General features: G+C 30.7%; 2 protein-coding genes across 3 annotated transcripts; one reads left to right on the top strand and one right to left on the bottom strand.

Annotated features, from left to right (window-relative positions):
* Nucleotides 1-950: 950 nt before the first annotated feature.
* On the bottom strand, nucleotides 951-7,672 carry LOC113395839 (sentrin-specific protease-like). 2 transcript variants are annotated; one of them, XM_026633549.2, is made up of 7 exons: nucleotides 7,448-7,672; nucleotides 7,139-7,236; nucleotides 6,811-7,070; nucleotides 5,434-6,527; nucleotides 4,634-4,820; nucleotides 3,783-4,007; nucleotides 951-3,639 (listed from the first exon to the last, which is right to left on the bottom strand). In XM_026633549.2, the coding sequence occupies exons 1-7, from the start codon at nucleotides 7,531-7,533 to the stop codon at nucleotides 3,478-3,480; spliced, it is 2,112 nt and encodes a 703-aa protein (XP_026489334.2). In that variant the 5' UTR covers nucleotides 7,534-7,672; the 3' UTR covers nucleotides 951-3,477. The 2 variants fall into 2 exon arrangements, with proteins under 2 accessions (XP_026489334.2, XP_026489335.2); XM_026633550.2 differs by lacking the exon at nucleotides 7,448-7,672 and adding an exon at nucleotides 7,308-7,438.
* Nucleotides 7,673-8,773: 1,101 nt separating this feature from the next.
* On the top strand, nucleotides 8,774-10,376 carry LOC113395840 (dTTP/UTP pyrophosphatase). The gene is made up of 4 exons (XM_026633551.2): nucleotides 8,774-8,965; nucleotides 9,039-9,280; nucleotides 9,811-9,957; nucleotides 10,207-10,376. Exons 1-4 carry the CDS (start codon nucleotides 8,876-8,878, stop codon nucleotides 10,346-10,348), a joined length of 621 nt encoding a protein of 206 aa, XP_026489336.2. The 5' UTR covers nucleotides 8,774-8,875; the 3' UTR covers nucleotides 10,349-10,376.
* The last annotated feature ends 10,327 nt before the right edge of the window (nucleotides 10,377-20,703 follow it).

The following is a 20,703-nucleotide window of genomic DNA, read 5'->3' as shown; positions in this document are numbered from 1 at the left end:
TATGAAACTCGATTATAGTTGAAAGTGAAAATCGATTTGATAGCACAACCCTGAACATGTTGAATGTGCAGTGTTTTCATTCGGGGTGAGGGATTCATCCAATCAGAAAACAGCAAGCATTCTTGAAAAGGTGGCGTGATCACTACGTCACACCTTATACATACCTAGAAAGCTACATAATGTATCCGTATTGATCAATACAGTAAGTAATTGCGAACTATTTCATATATTGAGTTTTTAACTATGGGATAGCAAAAAATACGTAATAATAAGGCCACCTAACAAATTGAGTGCAAATGTTATTACATCAATTTATTACAAACCTCTTTGTTACTGTTAAAATTAAAGTTTCTGGTATAGTGACATCTATCGCACACTATAAACAAGTAAATTTATTTTACATATTAGCTTATGAAAATGAAGACTTCCTAAAATGTAAATATTATATTTAAATAGGTTGTATTGTTTAACTGGTTTACACTAATATTCCATCAAATGATTATTTTGAACGTAAGGCTCTCCAATCATCCATCATGCTCTAGCATTAGAGTGTAGCCCAAACAGTAGCTCGCACGAGGGTGAATGAGCACCGTATTTGAAATTTCATCAAGATTTGCACGCTCTCAAATTATCACAAAACTAAATTAATAGTCAAGCTTTTAAATAACAATGTTGTTATCAGTATAATAGAAGTATATTATGCTTGTATCTTATTTAATTATTTCAGGAAAAGAGGGTCATTAGAAAATATTCTGCTAACTTTAAATTTTTTAGTTAATTTGAAATACATTTTTTTTTCTTTGGTATCTTAGATCGACAGACTGACAAATAGGCCTGATGGTAAAAGGTCACCACTGTCCATGAACATTGGACCTATAAGAAATATTGACTATACCTTACCATGCCAATACGCCATAATATAATTGTTATGCTTGGTAAAATAAAATACATTTGGATTTGATATTCTTTTATTTATTTAATCGCTTAAAAAACCTTTGATAACAGATTGGAAACAAAACAATTTTGTTTTATTAAATATTAATATTTTACATCGTTTCTACAATTCTACAAACCATGACAGAAAGAACTTAATAATTAGAAAAAATTACATTTTTTAAACTTCAATGTATTTCGAACCTGTCCAGCAGATATAGTCATTACAGTTCTTTGATTTAATTAGTAATATACTTCATATCACATAAATTTTAAGTTAGAAAAAATTACCTTTAATGTTTTTAACACGTTATCCTTGACTATTATTCGTTAATATTAAATTCTTAACCTAAGTAGATAAGTTGAAATTATTTTACTGAAAATTTCATACAAGTTTGACTTAAAAATGTTCGATCATATATAAAACAAATGATTTAATGCATAAGCCTTGCACAAAATTGTGAAAAAAACTTGTGGTAATGTCTAGTTCTTGTTTCATTAACCTTACATGCTTTAAATGAAAATACAAACAGTCATTCTATAATGACTGGAATTCTTCCTTTTATCCTCCTTCCTTATGTATGTTACTGTTTATTATCTTAGTTTAACAATGAACCTTAAATTGTTAATGAACTTATGTAGACTTTAATGATATATTTTTTTTCTTACTTGAGAACATTTTAAAAAACACACATGCAATGAACAGTTCAGCTCCGGCTCTGTATAATATTATTATTTTTTATTAACGATAAAATCGCCCGCCAATTAATATTTGTAAATAAATAAAACTTTCTGTCATGGATTTCGTGTTCAGGAGTGTATTTTCTCAATTCAACTGAGAATTTTTCGTCGATTTTTCAACGTCGTATACTATGACTACATAATATATTATTCGATATTTAATTTCATAGTAATTACAGATTATGTTTATTCATGACCTATGTAATTTCCACAAAAAATACTTGACATACATCAATATTTTATTTACCAACACTAAATTTCAGTTTCATATAATACAATAGACTAACACATAAATGCAGTTTTAGTAAATATTTAAGATCAAAACAAAAAAAATTGTAGCTGGCTCATTAGCTTTATTATATCTTTACATAAATAAGAAGCATCTAAGATAAAATAATAATCTGAGTTATGTTACCTCACTTTTAATTAATACCAATAGCCTTATTATAAACACTGATTTATCTCATTTTTTCATCATTGATTTGACATTAGAAAGAAGAACTTGTTTTTTAATCAACCTCTAAACAACATCTATGAGTCAAGGCCATAAATGCTTAACCAAATCACAAAAAACATGTGTTATAATGTATATCCTTTTACTAATGGAAATTCAATTGTCGTTCAAAGAAAATTATATACAGCTAAATTATACATTTATAGCTAAGAAATATCCGTCTAACATTCTAATCAGTCTTGATTTTTAATAATTGTTGTTCATGTTTTAGTATAGCACAAACAAGTCTGATTGGAATAGTTAGGTATACAATCAGATCCCGCACCAATTGTGATGTGGTGTGGTTAAATCAAGACTGATTTTGTTGCAGGCTTCTATCACACTGACTTTGATCATGTTAGAAAATTATAACAAAAAACATATGCAAATGCCAATCTGAATTGGATCATGGTGTCACTTCTCTTGTTTCAGTTGGTCATTTCTTTGGATACCTGCTTGTGTCCTTCTTGCTCAGTACAGTCGATGGTTCTGCCGTGTTATGTTTTTAATTTGTTGATTTTGTGTTAGTGGTTAAAATGAGTAGCTTTACCATGCTCCGTGGTTGATGGCAAAAAATGCTTTAGGTTGTTTTTTTTTATAAATAAGAAATCCAGGTAGTTAATAATTACATTATTTATTTTTATATCATTAAGTTATCTGTAAATATAATGAAATATTTTTCGAATGCTGATACTTTTTACAAGACTGTACTGCTTGGGCGGCAAGTTACATGACGCAAACTAATTCAAGTTTGTAACATAAGTTTTATCTACTCTTTCTATTCTTTAGAAAATAGAATGTTTGTGATGGATCTTGAATGCCTTCCATCAAGTATTTTAGATAAAATAAATAGATTGTGGGGATTGTATCGTTTTTACATTTACAATTATGGCAACACATTATTACGATGTCAGTGTGAAAGAATCCTTATGCTCAATATAAAAAATCAGTCAGTAATTTCACTAAAATAATAATATACCACCACTTCACTCGAACAATGCTATCATTCATACAACTTAAAACAGACTTAAAAATAAATAAGAAAATTCTATGTGGATCTTTAGGAATAACGGAGGCAGGATTCTTTATAAAATTATAATGACTACTTGTGAATACACCTCTTTTAAAGTATTTGACTGAAGCAATGACAGTTCGAGATAGTCCATTATTACTTTAGAACATAGAGATTGGCCACGCGGACATGGTAGCTACAAACAAGTCTAATACCTATAATTTAAGTACTCTGTTCGAAGCAGATGAGGAAGTAAGTCAGATGGATGTGCGACGGAGTACAAGTGTGAGGGGGGCGGCTACAACAGCAGGCGCGCCTGCAGCACCTCGAGCGCGGCCTTGCGGCGCAGGTAGGGCATGTGCGCCTGCGAGAACGAGTAGGGCGCGTCGCGGCAGCTGAACTCGGCGAACGTGCACGCGAACATGCCGCAGTCGCTGCCGTTCATCTGTTGCGGAATGTCCTGTAATATATAATATTTTATTATTTATGAACCAATTACCATAATCAAAAGTTGTGTTACAAATATAAAATAAATATAATACAAATACAAACAGCACATATTATTTGATATACAAAATATTTGAGATATGCAGGCTGGACTACCTTAAGATTCTCTGTGGTCCAGCCGCTATCATCAAAAGGTTGTCCTTTTTTATCTCGGTGCTCATCGTGCAGGTACTGTAGCAATGCTTGGAGGCAGGGTTGATTGGAACTGCCCATGCTGTCCAGATACGATATTTTCTTCCGCCGGAAGTCGATGAGACTGAGACACCAATGGACACCGAGGTGTACTGGCACCACCATTATGTCGTGCGCGAATATATCTACCTGTGGAACATCAGTTTACGGCTAATTTAGACGTCATCAAGCATCAATAGATAAGACATTTGTTAGTCAAATAAATAACTGTTTTTAAGTGAAAAATAATTTTAATACAAATTATGAAGGTGAACTTGTATTACAGACATCACAGTTATAAGGCCTAAGTAATTGGAATTTACTTCATAAAACTTTCATACTAAGTGACTGAGATATATATGGCCTAAACAATGAAGAAATTACAATTATTGTCAAAGAGTTTTTTGTTTTATAAACATAAACTTAACTAACTTTCTTTTATAACTAAACTTTTAGTTTTGAATTAATTGATAAATTTATCTCCTAAGCAGGGTAAATAGGAAATAAGTTTGTAGATTCAATTGAATCATCATCATCAAACAAATTCCTTATTCAGAAGTGCATAATTTTTATACTTAGAAATGTAGTAATGCTATGGTCCTTTGATGCTATATTTCATTAAGCAGAACTTTATCATGACAACCACAGGCTAAAAGACTTTTATATTTGTGCAAAGTCAAATGTTTTCTATGATGTCATAAATGGCCAATCCTATCAGGCACAATGACTAATGCACAAAGCTATGGCTAATCTATTTATAAAACTATGAAGGTTACCTTTCTAGTCCACCTGCGAAGGCCGGCTTGTCCACTTTGCATGAGCTTAGGATAGAAGAATGTGTTTGTGGCATACACCTTTGGCAGATCTTTCTGTTCCTCACTTCTTTGCATAAGCAAATTCATATAGAAATTTATAATTTCATCATTTAACCAGTTTAATCCTGATAATGTTTGTAGATCACGCCTAGAACAAAGATTTTATGAAAAAATTACATATTGAATGTTGTTGAAGTTGTTACTGGTAGTAAAACAAAGTGCATATAAAAAGTACACAGATAAATATTGTGGTATTGATATAAATGAAAATATATTAATCAAGAACTGTTTGTAGTGAATATAATAAAATGAAATATATCAGAGTTATTAGCAAATCACAAGGTTTGTTTATCTCAACTCCTTCAATTGGAATAGGTTATAGTTATATAATATAATGATACTCCAATATTAATTATATATGTAGCTAGTTGTCTTCGAGGCTTAGCTTGAGTTTTAGGGATTGGTTGTCAGGTGTTAGGCGTAAAAAAGTAGCCTAGTCCTTCCTTGGACTTCAAGCCTATTTCATACAACTTTTATACAATTTGGTTCAGTAGTTTGGCCTTAAAGGGTGACAGACAAACAGACACACAAAGTTACTTTTGTGTTTATAATATTAGTATAGATGGTAACTTTTATAAACTCTTTATCAAAAAGTACATTTGTAGTTACAATTCAGTGTGTAACATGCTTCATTTAATGGAGTATAGTAATATTATTGTTGTTTAATTAGTACTTATTATAAATAATTAAATTATATATACCTATGTATCCGTAAATTAAATTTCTCCACTAAAAGCTGTCCAGGAGGTCCAGGACCTAAAGCTCTTTTGATAAATTTTTCTTGTTCTGGAGTTAGAGGAGGTAACTCCACAGTAGGTGGTACTTCCTCTATGAGACTTTCTGGTATACTTAACTCATACTTCAATTTATGCTCTAATTGTGCTAATTTCTGTTCATAATTAACTTTTGAAATAATGTCTGACTCTCTATGAGCATCTTTTAACTTGGCTTGGGTTTCCTGTTTCTTCTTTTTATACTTAGAGTCTAATTTTGTGAGCCAATCCCGAGATGTGACAGCACTGTCTCTTAATGACTCCCGTAAGGTATTTATTGGGTCTATCTTAACAGAAGAAGTAGTGGAAGAGTCTGATGGAATTATTTCTATTTCTGAATCAGAAGAGTTGATTGATGCCACCGTGATTGGATCATATTCATTCCCCATGTCTTTTCCTTTGTTCATACTCATACTCCTTTCCATTAATTTTATTTCATTTAGTGAACTCTTTTGTAATCTCTGTGTTTCTCGTAATGAGGCAGCATCTTCAGCAATTTCAATAATATCTCTAGGCTTTCTTATTGACACAGGTGTTGTAGTATCAGAGAACTTTCTGATTAACTCTTGATAATTTCTCTTTTCATCTAAATTAAAAACTTCTGATAAAGTTGATCTTGTGTTACCATTTAAATTTGAAAATCTACTTTTGGGTTGGGAGAGATTCGTTTTCTGGGTTTGCATCCACCGGGGAACATGGACAGGTACTTTTTTATATACTTTAGTTACTCCACCTGGGGTTTTAAATTTATTACTTGTTCTAGGAGAATTATTCAAATTTCTATCATTTGGTTTATTACACAATTTGTAAAACTTGACACATTGTTCCTCTTGAGGTTGTGCCTGATCACTTTTGGTTACAAAGTACTTATATGGTTTAACTGAAGGAGGTGTCGTGACTTTCTTGACAAATATAACATCATCTTCCTGTTGATCATTATTTTCATCATCATCATCATCATCATCTAGGTTTATGTAGACATTAGGTGTCTTATTGTTTGGTTTTGTTTCTATCCACGTTACCTGCAATTTTAAATGATTTGATATAATATTTCCATGTTTATTATGTTTTAATTCTGAACCATATATATTTTTTCTTGTTGTTAAAAAATTGCAAGTAAATGCCAACTACACCAATAACCATTGCAACATGTAATATTAACTATAAACAATTTTTAGTATATTCTTTATAATACCTTCACTTATGCAAATGGTAATCTTTTGACCATAGACTAATCAACAACATGAGATAAAATACAAACTATAAGTCAATAACTTTTCTCTATTTACTTAACAGACAAAATACCTCTTGTTCATTCTCGTCATCATCATCATCCTTAATAATAGCTCGTATGACAGGTCTAGCTTGTGTTTGCAATCCAGATTTCCTCTGTGAAGTTGTTGGTCCATTACTTGATACATCTACCAATTTGATTGGAACTGCTCTTACTCTGTTACCTATATTTTGTGTACTTTCTTTCGGAGTGGAAGTGCTAGGATGTCCAGTTTCTAACCGTATTGGAACGTATCGAAAATTATTGTTTTGCTTTCTTTCCTCCCACATGTCTGTAAAAAACAATTACAAATAAGAAAATGCTTTCAGTTTTCTTGTAAGTAGATAGTTAGTGTATTACCTTTGGAGTCCATAATGTCAGGAAAAGATGTTTTCCTCATAGTTTTTAGCCGTTTCAGAGTAGGTGTATCATTGCCCAAACAGAAATCGTCGTCGGTCCTGAAAAGAAAAAGGTTCTCGTCATTGAAGCTTTTTCGATGTTTACAACACATTATAAAACTTTCACTTACGACCAAAATCTAGATGCAACTTTTAAAGGTATTTTGATCATGTTTAATTCCGTCTACAATTCTTAAAATATCATTTTTTTAGTAACTTTGCCGCCATAACTAAATTATAGTGTTGTAAACAAGAAATGTCAAACCCATACCTGTCTCTTTTGAAGCTTGTCCTGATAGTAGGATCATCTTCGCACCAACCAAGTAAACTTCGTACATAAGCCACTACGGACTGCATTTTAATCAAATTATGTTTCCATTACCTTTACTACTCTTTTGGAAGGTTTAAAAATTAGAAAAACTATAAAACACAACTCGTCACAGCGACACTCGACAGAGCACGATAATCGGTAGCGGTGAAACATAGCCACAGATTACTAATTTTAAGCATGTAGATTATAAATGTATAATATGGATCAGTAGATAATAATAAGAAGATTAATCGGAAACATATGAACATAATAATTATGTAATATAATTTACTTTTATTTGTTTGACTGTAATGTACATAAATTGGTTATATAGTACCTAGTATTTTATATTTTTGAAAATTCATACATTTAGACTTTATACATAAAAATGACAAATTTGAGTAAAATAAAGTGTTTGACTTTTTTTATTAAAGTATTTTCTACAGAACTTTGTAACGCTTTGTAAGTTGTGTAGGTAATTTAGGATGATACCACCCACTCGTCTCGTCTATAAGTGTTGACAACGAATACCGTTGTACGGATAAATTCTATAGAGTTTTTGTTACATCTTTCTTAATACAGTACAATATAAAATAAATATATTTAATTAAATAAATAAAATATTAAATACTAATAGCCATACGTATTGTTATGTTCTGACTTGATGGGTGAGTAAGCCAGTATGTAACTTCAGGCATAACATCTTAGATTTCAAAGACCCCACGGTGCATCCAGCATATAGATGTGGATACTGATATAATATGCCTAATTCGTATACTGAAATGGCAATTAACTGGTCAAATAATACGAAAACCGATGAACGCTGAAGCTAATGAGTGCTAGAGAAGATACCTTGGATCAGCAAACGTACATTAAGTCACTTAGATTTATAGCCAATATTAATCATTAATTTTTAAATCAGTATTCGATATTTCATTATTATAAATTTGTAAAATTAGTTGTTTTTCTAATAATATTGGAATGAGAACGGACCAGTTATTGGTGAATTTATTAAATTAACGAAAAGCTTTACGTGTTGTGGACAACACATACACATTTTCATATAAGTACCTATATTGTAATTTATTTATTTTATATTAAATTTAATAAATTTCAATAAAAATAATTTCTAACAGTATCAAACTAAAACATAACTTCGTTTTTGTATATGTACTATATACTCTTTTTTTTTTAAATTAATATGACATTCTTGTTAAGGTGGTGTGGAAATAGCGGTAATTTCAAGTATTTAAGACAAATATGACAGTATCAAAAAATAAAAATAACCTTGATTTGATAAGGTTCGCGTGGAAATAGGTTGAATATAGATTTTATGTAAAATTAATATTTGCCGAATAAATAGATACAAGAGTTTTTTTATACGTAATAATGTTACAACCGGTGATGCATGTGTTAAAACAAAAAAACATAATATTGGCGAGTGGGTCACCTAGAAGAAAAGAGTTAATTGAAAATATTGTAAGTTATAAGTGTAGTGTTTGTTGCAATGTGAACACATACATATAACTTACATTTTGTTTTGTTTTTCTAGGGTTTGAAAGTTGGTCTTTGCCCATCACTCTTTGAGGAAAATCTCGATCCAAAAAAATTTAAGAATTTTTCAGAATTCGTTGAGGAAACAGCTCTGCAGAAAGTTCTAGAAGTAGATAACCGATTAAAGTTGCAGGGTAATCCTCCAGATGTTGTTATTGGTGCTGATACAATGGTTACTCTCGATGGAACTATGTTTGGCAAACCCACATCGGAAGAAGAAGCTTTTGACATGCTGAACAGGTCTTGAATTGATTCAATTGTATAAAGTTAACTATTTTTTCTTAATTTCAATTTGTATTTACAATTGTTTATAATAGGTCTAAGAAATAGCTATATGCTATCAAAACCAAAACTTGTAAAAAAAACCAAGTCTCACAACTCAACTCTACTGTAAAAAGTTGTGAGATCCATGTAATACTGGTTGATTTATTCATTCCTTACTTAAGGGACCTTCTGTCTTAAGTTATAACATAATTAGCTTGTCTAACAACATTGTATAGTTACCACATTAATATTAAAAATCTTTTATGTTTAAATAAAATAGATTGGCTTATCACATGAAAACACAATGTAACTCACAAGCAATACATATTGTAGCAAAAAAGGTTTTTTCAATTTTTCAATTGATCGATTTGATGGCATTTTCCTTTCATGCGATTGCCAAGTCAATCTATTTTATTTAAACATAAAAGATTTTTCAAATTCAATCTCACCAAATTCAAAGCTTCAACTCAAAGCAAATTCACCAAAAAAATTTAATGTTTTAATAGACTGTCAGGAAGAAGTCATACTGTGTACACTGGTGTTGTGCTCAAGGCGATGGACAAAACAGTTAAATTCACAGAAAAAACAGATGTTACTTTTGGAAAATTGGATGAAGAACAAATTAAGGGATACATAGCCACCGGAGAACCTATGTGAGTTATATGTAATTGAAGAATTTATGTTTTAGATTGCTACACGTTACATAATGATGTTTCAATTGTAGATAATCATTTAATTAATAGCTTAGAATTAATTTGTATTAATAATATTAAAAAAAAATGTACTACTTACTAAATTTAATTTTATTTCTATAGTTTTAGCAAAATACTTTGTATATTTTTCGAAACATTTAGATTTATTTTAGATACTGATAATAACTTTCCTTTATATTTAATTTTCAGGGATAAAGCCGGAGGCTATGGTATACAAGGAGTGGGTGGCACATTTGTTGAGAGGGTCGAAGGTGACTATTTCACTGTGGTTGGTTTGCCGCTATATAGGCTGTGTTCTGTACTCTATGACATGTTTAAAGAAACTAAATAAGTGACTATCAATAGCTCTTAGGATGAATTATGTACTAATTGATAATGATTTATATAAAATATTGTTGCTTTTATAGTATTTTAATATGAGTTTTAATCATTTTTAAAATAGCAGATTATGCGGGTATTTATAAATGTAAGAACATAATTATTTTGTTTTTAACTTGTGACGTGATTGTTTTTACCATTGTTTTGTTAGGTAAGATGTTACAAATAAAATAGTTTTTCATATTTTGGTGATGTATTTCATATTTCAAATATCAAAGATCTAATAAAATATATGATGAACTACAAATTATGAGAAACCTTTACATTGAAATTTGTTAACAAAGTAAGAAGATTTAAAAAAATATTTTATTTTGCGTACAGACGTTGATTTATTTTGACGAAAATTAAGCAACCTCTGTTTGTATAGCAAGCAAATACGTTCGATTAATAATGATTTCAATCAGTAAACATTTATAAATACAAATTATTCTTAAATTACAATTCTTACAAAATTCAACGATTATTATTTGAAACGTTCATATACTCGATATGTTTTTAGTGCTTTTTCTTAAGAAAAAGATAATCAGTTCGTCACCATTTACAGCGCCATCTATAACTTTTTTCTACAAGTCATACCAATGTATGTATATCCTGGATTTCAATTCTCGACGCCCTCATAGATGTCACTACGGTTGCTTATATGTGTTTCTTTGAACTGAACTCTGTTTAATTTTTTTTTAAAAATATTAAATGTATGTGATAATATTAATTTATTAATGGGCGTGTACAATATTCATTAAAATAGTTAAAAGTGGTTATATAAAACGACTTTGAATAAAGTAAAAAACCAACTCATTGAGAGAAGATATTTTTTAAATTTCGAGTACTATTTTTTGTAACATTATGGCAAACAGTATAGTTATTAAAAAATACTTGGAAAAAGTAACAACTTTGACCGTCAATGCTATAGGCCAAATTCGGGTGACGGGTTTTGCAATAACCCGGTTTTTGCTTAAGTTGATTACGGAATTTGGTCATTAGTGGAAAATTGAGCTATTACCGAGATGAAGATGGAATGAGGAAGTGGAAACTGCACATCATCCAATTGAGTCTTGGAACTATTATTTTTGCATTTCGTACTTGGTCGGCCATTACACTAGTGTAAAATTAGGACCCTACTTATAGTTTTTAAAATTTAAAATAAAATTGTTTACCTATTGTAAAATATTAGAGATTATTTTTAGAAGTAGAAGTTTACTTATTATCTATCAATATAATTTGTAACTAAATACTAAAATGACCTTGTAAACAGACCAAGTAAATCAATCGTGAGGAAAACTGCATGTGTTGCATGAAATTCAGTTAAATTAACCTCGTTGGCCCCTAGGAAAATTCACGTATCACGTAGCGCTACCCCTATTTTAGCTTCTTAAATATATTTTTTTTTGACACGACGCCTTTTTGTTCATATTTACGATGATTTTTACTACCTACATACATATATGTATAACGAAGATATGCAATCACCCTACTAAAATAATAGAAATACTTGGCTTTGGCTTTAACAATTTCATACACAACAAGTTTTTTAAACACGTATTTCTCAATTTTTTGACAAGTACCTAGTACTTGATCCAATAGACAGTTACAATGTTTGTTAGATAATCCGATCCGTTATTAAGTTACATTTACAGACTGTTCCTGTTTAAAATACAAATATAATATATAATTCTCGTGTAGGTACAATTATCTAACATTTTCTCAAGGTGCTCAGTCAATTGAGCTGAAGTAGGTAGGTTTCCAATTAGCTGCCGTAACGAGACTCCTGATACGATGCTTCAATAGTTATTAAGTTACCGAGACGGAATTTACGTCCACCATATTATTATGATTACTATAATAATTGGTATATTGTCACAATATATTTAAATGAAGCAGATACCTAATATTCAGGATATTACCATTTGTTTTTTTTTCGTGGAGCTTGAGTATAAGCACAGATTCGAAAATTATGATTACATACCTCTTAAATTTCTTTAGTACTACTATGTCAAATTAATACCATGTGCGAAACGGCGTTTTTTTTCAAGTAGGTAAGTGTGAGTATACCGTCCCTAAGGGTTTAAATGAAAATAATAGGTACATACATACTACATACATAGTATATAAACTTTTTACGTCTATGTGTACACAGGCTTAGTAAATATTTTGTGGGACATACATGTACGTGCGCTTTTACAACAGGATCTCAAAAGATGTAAAAATAATTGAACTCTCGTGAAGACTAAGGAACGTTTCTTTGCGAATGGTTATTATATGACTAACGACTTTTTAGATTATAACACCTTCGAAATGAAACGGTGGCCTCCGTGTCGTTTCAAATAATAAGTTATTACTGTAAAAAGAAATTACCTACTGTATTTACTTGTAGAGTTGCAAATGAAAATATATTTAATCCAAAATAAAAATATATGTTTGCGAACACGGGGTATATTTTCATAAGATAGTTTGCTATATTTAATAATTATTTTGATTTGATTTGAACTAATTACACTGAAACTATCTTTATTTGTTTGTAATTATTATTTCGTAATAAGATCAGATCAAAGATAATAGTTAAAACTTTGATTTAGTACGTTTATAACTTTTAGATTGACTTAATTCAAGATGTCATTACTAAATGAGTTAGAACGAGGTTATCATTTAGGTCTTTAGGACAATTAAATCTTGTCACGTAGTCATGAATGCAATTTGTAACCATAAGGTACATATGAGTCAGATTTGTTCACTTAGCTTTGTGTTTCTTATGTATATATTGCAACCAACTGGTTAAATTAGCCATATAATAACCAGCCTAGACACTTTAAATATTTATGTAAATATAGATGTGCCTAATTAGTGCTTATAATCAGTCCGTCTTAAGCACGACAAGCGATTGTTTGAGGGCAATATTCTGGCGACCACTTCTCTAACTGTATCGGTGAATCTGGTAGTGAATACCCGATTCACCTTGGATTAAGACAGGCTTACTTATAATTTATCTCGTGACGGTGAAATAAATTATCAAGAGATAACCTGCATGTTAGGAATCAAAGACTGCCGCCTGTCTATCCACCAAACGGCATTGTTGCAGCATCGTGGAATTAGTTCCAAATCTCCTTAAGAGGAGAGTAGGCCCTTGCAGCAGTGGAACATTTACTACAGCCTGGTACTTTTACATTTTTACTATCGAGTGGTTGGTAACATGTAAAGATTATTTCGTCATGTATACTTTTAAAATACCCACTAGAAGGTGGACTAATAATGAAATTATATAGTGTTAAGGAAATGTGAGAAAAACTTCAATGTTATTGTCTTTTACGTATCTAATTATCATAATCTTTTATAATTTAATGGTTTCTTTATCTAGTAATAGCCATATTTCAAAATATGTTGGAAACCTGTATTGTATTCTATGCTCAGAAGTTATTTTTATATAAAAATAATAGTAATATACATATTATATTTAATATACGTCAGCTTAAGTAATTAGCCGAAATATAATACTTGTTTTCGTGTGAAAGAGTACACAGAATTGAGAAAACTGTTACATGAATCGAGAACATACGAGTATAAAGTTATTATATCTGCAGTCCGAGACTTGAATCACAATAGATATGTTCGAATCGATAGATAGAAAAAAAGCTCGAAGGACTTGAATCGTCATGATACAGTGTTGAATTAAATGTAGTAGTAGCTAATATCAATCACTAGCATATTGACAAATATTACAAAACTTGAGCTGTCAAACTTACCCCTGAGACGTTTTGCTAAAAATATTGTTCGTACTGCATAATATTTTATCTTAAATAAACAAATATTTTTGTTATTATATATTAATAAGTTACCCGCCCCGATTCACACGGGTATAATAATAATAATCAATATGCAACTTTTAAATTGAATATAAAACGTAAAAACAAAAACTCAAGTTTGAAATTCTCGGCTTTTCTCCACTATAATATGCATTATAGTAATGGATATTATGCTTATGCATGCTCTTGAAACACTCTCTATTTTTAATTATTATTTTTAAAATCTATTTTTAAGAAAGCCACGTAATTTAAAAGTTCTAAGCGTACAGATGATGGAAAGCGAATTTGTCTTACACTGTAGAGTTGTGTTACTCATGAGTAAAATCTCAGCATATTGACTCGACGGTACTTACAAGTATACTAATCTATTTATCATCAAAGTCATGTTATTATAATGAAGAAAGGATATTATTCTTAAACGGTGTTATTCTTGTCGTTGAAAGGTGCACACAGCACATGGAATAAATTAATTTTAGTGCCAAAAGCGATACATTGTACTTTGTAGTGAGGTGTTTGTAAAGTTTGAAGCAAGCATATATCACCTTAGGTCTCTTATTTAACGGCGCATTTATGGTGTATAATAAGTAGACATACTTAAAGTGCCATTTTCTTTAACCGAAGGATCGACTACTCCTAATATATGTGGCTATGTTTGCTCGAGTCAATAGCTAATTAAATATTCAGTGATGTAAAAAAACTTGCAAAACACTGTTTGTACTCCTTAAAATTTATGGATGGGTGGATGGAATCAAAAATTTTAATTGGTAATTATCGTGCTTACTAAATGACGGACAAATAAAATATTAGCATTTCAAGCGTCCTGGATTGCGCTTGCATTAATTTTTGCAATGCATAATAATTTGCTTTCAATTAATTGCAATCTAATTAAAGCCAATAACGAACTCTTTTTAGCTATTGTTGTTAAATTCCATCTTAATATACTCCACGATCTCCAAAAAAAGAACGCCTGTTTATAGATATATAGTGATGGGCACCTATCGTTTAATATCGATAATGTCACAATATTTTGTACTTGATTTTTTGAATTTTTAAAATTGAGCGAAAATTTCGTTATATCTGCTGTCTCTTCAGTTAATTTTCTTTGAATATAGTGATGACTTCTCTACTCCACTTTTTTGTACGTCGGGTCACAGGAACGCTGGTTATATAGACCTAGACGTGTCGCATAGATGCTCAGAGTATCTACATATATAGCTAGAGCGACAAATCACAAAGATAATTTTCTGATATGACTTTCTGGAGATTCGTTATCTCCTTTCATGTCAAACTAAAGAGCAGAAATGACCTGTTTTCTTGTATATATCAAAATAGGACTACTAAGGTGACTTGCGAGAGTTAAATACATACAGCTGATAGGGCAGCGTTGAATGTATAAAATACGACAAGGATAGATGTTAAATTTAAAGAGTTTTAATTAATATGGATTACTAGAAGGTAGGAGAAATAACAATAAATGTTGGATACTGTGTGTGTATGATGACATATGCAAAAAGGAACTTAAAAATAAAAGGTTATAGAGTCTTTACTCTTATATTATCTATATCTATTTAGATAGAGAATAATAGAAGCGAAAAACAGACTATACTAATAATTTAAGAGAAGCGATAGAATCTTGTATTTTTTTAAATATAAATATGTATTATATCACATAAATAATAAATTATTTAACGGAAATAAATATATTTATAAATATCTACTAAAGATACATTATATTATTGGAATATAGGAGACCAATAGACAGTATCTATCATTATTATAAATATAGCTTTAGGCCACGTGGTTTATAAAAAAATATAGACTCTCAAATCTCAAATCGTCTCGTGACTACTATTTTTTTCATGTGTGAGACTGATCCGGTGCCACTTGTGGATGTTATAAAAAACTATTGTGTGTTGTGGGAGTGGGAACTAGAGATTTGCCACCTGTCGCCAAGCACCTCTATTTTTCACATACAAAAGCACGCGCTTGATCATTATTTTAAATGCAAACGATATTTACACTTAAATACAGATGATTTAAGATTCACAATGATTTGGCCCATTTTTACATATATCAAAAGTAGTAGGTACATTGTTCAAGGAATCTAGCCCGCCTACATTTAATATATTTGCGGTTTTGGTACAAGGTATATGTAATTATATATCAAATATTGATTGATAGGTTTAAATATTCCAATAGTATTTAAGTATAAAGTTTCTCAAATAGTATTACCATTTTGTACTTTAACCATTAATAATTGTTAGAGTTTAGGCCGCAGAAAGTTTAAACATATACGTATACGAGTGTAAATCGTGTTTAATTACATTAATTTGTAAGAGTAAAAATTAAAAAGGTCTCTAAAGATTTTGCTGCTGGTCCCGATCTCGTAGTAGCATTATATTCGATTCAATCCATAAAGCATTCGATAGGGTTTAAAATTTGAATAATATTTATGTAAACGTTTTTCTCATCCAAATATCAAGTCTTTGTATTATATTTATTATATACATTTAGAAAATATATATAATTAATGTGTAACATGATAAATAATGATGATAAATAAAAAAAAATAGCAGACTCTAAATCTTTTCAATGGCATTGTAAGGATATATAGTATACTAAGAACATTTCCGATTTCAGTTTTAATTTAAAAAAAATCGTAAATCCGATTGAAAAAAATATGTTTGGGTGTGGGAACTGCGAACAGATGCGCGTGCGCATCCATCTCTACCGGATCTCCGGACTCCGGCATGTGTTGTGAATTGTAGATCCCGACATTATTAATAAGTAATGCACATTTATATTGATTACATACTTCTGTTATTATAATAAAACTTTGGACTTGGGAAAGTTTGAAAATAATAATCTAATATTACGTAACTATACATCGTTAAATATTTTGTTATAAAATGGATGGAATTAAATTGTAAAAAAGTTGATAGTGTTTTGTTCTTTTATTCTTATTTTCTGATGGTAGAGAACACCTTTGCCCTGAGCATTGGAACGGTTAGATTGTATGAAGTATAAACAAGAATCGTCAAAAAAAAATAGTGGTTAGTCTTTTCCAACATTTGCGACGATATATGGTATTCATTTGCTATATACATATTGCAAATGAATATCGATTCGATCGAAAAAAATATTCCTTAAATTTAAATTGTAATACTGCCTGGTAATAAAGACACGCAGGCACACTAAAATAAAAAAATACAAATTAAAGATAAGATACACCAAACGCACGGACAATACGTCTGTGGAGCTACAAATATAACAAAAAAAATATATAGGCCAATTTCACTGATATCTTTCAAACCGGAATACAAAAACACAGATATCAGGAAATATATAACTTAGGCGGTATTTACTATTTAGGACTAGGTTACTGGAATCCCATCTAGAATTCTGGTTCATACAATATTATATTCTAATACAAATTTATTATTCTAAGTGTAACGCCGCGCTATATGCTAAGCTGAGCCGAGTCTAAAGCCAAAGCCAAAGCCAAAGCTATGCCACGACAGTTAGTGCTGGAACTGCCCATTGTCACATCCGATTATACAGTGAGAGGAATTGAATACCCGAACCATTCTTTTCATAACGTCATTAACTAGTTTAGGCAACAGAGGCTGTTGCCGATGGCAACCGTTATAACAAAAAAGAAAGGAGGAATGTCGCGATAGCAACGGGTAGGGAAAATTAAATATGAATGAATGAAATATACTTTATTGTACACCACAAACAACACGAAACACACACACACACAGAAAAAAAAGTAAAACAAAATTAGTAAAATAAAAAAACGAAAAATAAATTTTGGAAACGAGTGTTGTACAATGGGCGGACTTATGGCTAATCAGCCATCTCTTCCAGACAACCCAAAAATATATAACAGAGTTGTAAAAATATAAAATATGAATAATAAAAAATATATAACATAGTAATTGTTATTGCCTTTCGTTTCATAAGTCATTATCATCCCAAAAATATTGTATGTTTTTCAAGTAATGAGTTAGTTCGACAAAGGAAGCCGCCAGAAATAGTTTATATTTTATATTATTGACCTTGTTTTATTTAGTACCTTGTAACACATCTCCCGTGCACCATATAATGTTATTGCTTTTAGTTTACAAACAAATCCTAGGACAGATTTAGATTGCCTCCACATCGCTCGGAGTTTTAAGCTCCGCTTACACTCGGCTCGCTTGCTCTCCTTTTGCAGTAAGAGATTGCTTTATTTATCGCTCGTCAATTATTGTCTTTCTTAACTTCATTTTATTATTATTAAAGCCGATATGGCTCAGTGCACAGGATACGTGGACGTTAACCGAAGATTACGGACTCTAACAAGGAAATAATTTGTGAAAAAATAGATGCGATGAAAACTGTGTGTCAAATAAAACTCTATCATATATCACGCCATAGACCACCATGTTATCTTTAAAAATTACATTTAATTATAAAATAAATGACTTTTCTAAATGATTTAAATATATATGAATATAATAGGTATTAATGATGTGACTGGAATTAAGAGAGCAAGTTACTTGCGCTAGTACTTGCTCGATAACATACACTAAATACTCTTTAAAGCCCTTCCCCGAAACATTGTAACCCCTTCGCTCGTTTCCGGCGTCGCTTCCTGCCGCGTAATGTCAAGTTCGCGCCATCACATGCCCGCGCAGCACTAAACTGTAACGTGTACAAATAATTACAGTCTGGTTACACTCAAGCACTTGGAAAAAGTTGAAATATAAAATTCACACAATAAAGCTACATTAAATAGGCTTTAGATAGTTTAACAAAATGAATCATTTTTATAATGCTCTTGACCATAAAAATTAAGTAAGTTGCAAATTATTTTTAGCTTGTTAAAAATTTGTTAAGTTAATCAAAAACTTATATAAAATAGTAATATTCTATGGTAGATAGATATGTTGCGGATATGCAGGTTTGCTCACGTTGGTTACATCATGAGATGAAAACTGAGCCAAATTAAGCTAATGAAAATCAGCGTTGCTCATGGTTTGAAAACCTCAATCTTCGGTTAAGATTTAAATACTAACCACTGATCTATCTTGGTTTATAAAGACTACTGTTATTATTGATAATATAATAAACTAACGCCCTATTTAATAGAATATATACCAGTTCTGTTTAGCGCTTTTATAGTTAAAGATGTTAATTCAATGATTACGAATCGGTGTTTAAATTGTCAAATAACGATTTAAATGAGCTTGAAAGAGCAGACCTAAACAGAATATTTTAATGTTGTCGCAGCTAACTCAATTAAATAAGGATAAATAAAATTTTAATATGTACCTACTAATCATAACCTAAAATGTACAAAGTTTGATTAAGTTTATATTTAATCTATATGAGTAAATAAATAATCTGTATTCTGTCAACTATTCATAACATAAATAGATTATTCATTGCCGTTTTAGCATTTGAAATAACTTCTGTAAAATGATCAAAGTTTAAAACGCTTCTTCACAATCGCGGCTTGTTGACGTCTCGACGTGACGAACGGACAATTAGTTTTGTAGCTCAAGCGGAGTAATGGGATAGAGGGCCCTGTAAGAAACCCCTTTGTTGCTCTGTTGGTGGTCTCTGAATGACGATTTGTTTAAATGTATGTGTTGCAAGCTGAACTTCAAAGCATTCCCAAGAATGATATTATTTAACATTACAGCTTTGTGCTAAAAAATTTAAAGTAGTTGAATTTATTTCATGCTAGATCAGCCCGCCGGTCATGCCCTCGTGTGAAAGGAGAGATAGGGGTGCATATGTTAGGTACGTTTTTCCGCTATAAAAAGTGATATGTGTATTCCAGACTATAATTTTTCTCTATGTCAGATTTCACAAATACATTCGGGTGAATCCTTTCAGACTTTCGCATATATAATATTAGTAAGATTTGGTTTAATAAGAAAATGTTATTTTATCATTTCATATAAGTCCAATTATTTTTTTTATTTAAGAAGATTTTTAAAGAGAACATCTTCGAATAATCTAAAGATAATTTGCCCTTTATTAGTACTTTTTAATAACTGTGTAGGTTTTAGAAATAATTTATTCACAAATATTTAGGGCAAATCAAATTCAGCTTTCTCTGACGAAGGCATATTTATAGGTCTTGTGGGTGGTTCTTAATAAACATCAAGATAATACAAGGTTCGGCCCTTCCTAAGGCCGCAAAAGGTAATTACGAAACCGCTACCCACTGCATGTTCAGATGTGGGCGATCCCATGTTTAAGGTTTGATTATTCAATTGACTACTTATCTTTGGATATTTTGGATCCAATATATTTGCCACCAGCTTTCAAGTCCGCAAACATTCCTGTCTACATCTTATATGACGATACAGTATGCGACTAGATAGATAGTATGATATAATATTGTATTATCCTGAATTGAAAGTTGTATTGATTCATTAGTTACCGTTTCGTGTAGTAATTTATTTTTGAAATAAAGTCAAGCAAATGTACCGCCCAAGTAGCTCCTCTTACTGAG

Source organism: Vanessa tameamea, chromosome 4 (assembly GCF_037043105.1).
Source record: "Vanessa tameamea isolate UH-Manoa-2023 chromosome 4, ilVanTame1 primary haplotype, whole genome shotgun sequence".
Classification (NCBI taxonomy): domain Eukaryota; kingdom Metazoa; phylum Arthropoda; class Insecta; order Lepidoptera; family Nymphalidae; genus Vanessa; species Vanessa tameamea.
Note: the sequence above shows the minus strand (reverse complement) of the source record. Positions and strands in the feature narration are given on the sequence as shown.

Coding starts and splice junctions, on each gene's coding strand:
- LOC113395839 (XM_026633549.2), bottom strand. CDS start 7,533: ATGCAGTCCGTAGTGGCTTATGTACGAAGTTTACTTGGTTGGTGCGAA. Junction 7,237..7,447: donor ACAAGCTTCAAAAGAGACAG/GTATGGGTTTGA, acceptor TTTTCTTTTCAG/GACCGACGACGATTTCTGTT. Junction 7,071..7,138: donor TGACATTATGGACTCCAAAG/GTAATACACTAA, acceptor TGTTTTTTACAG/ACATGTGGGAGGAAAGAAAG.
- LOC113395840 (XM_026633551.2), top strand. CDS start 8,876: ATGTTACAACCGGTGATGCATGTGTTAAAACAAAAAAACATAATATTG. Junction 9,281..9,810: donor GCTTTTGACATGCTGAACAG/GTCTTGAATTGA, acceptor ATGTTTTAATAG/ACTGTCAGGAAGAAGTCATA. Junction 9,958..10,206: donor ATAGCCACCGGAGAACCTAT/GTGAGTTATATG, acceptor TTTAATTTTCAG/GGATAAAGCCGGAGGCTATG.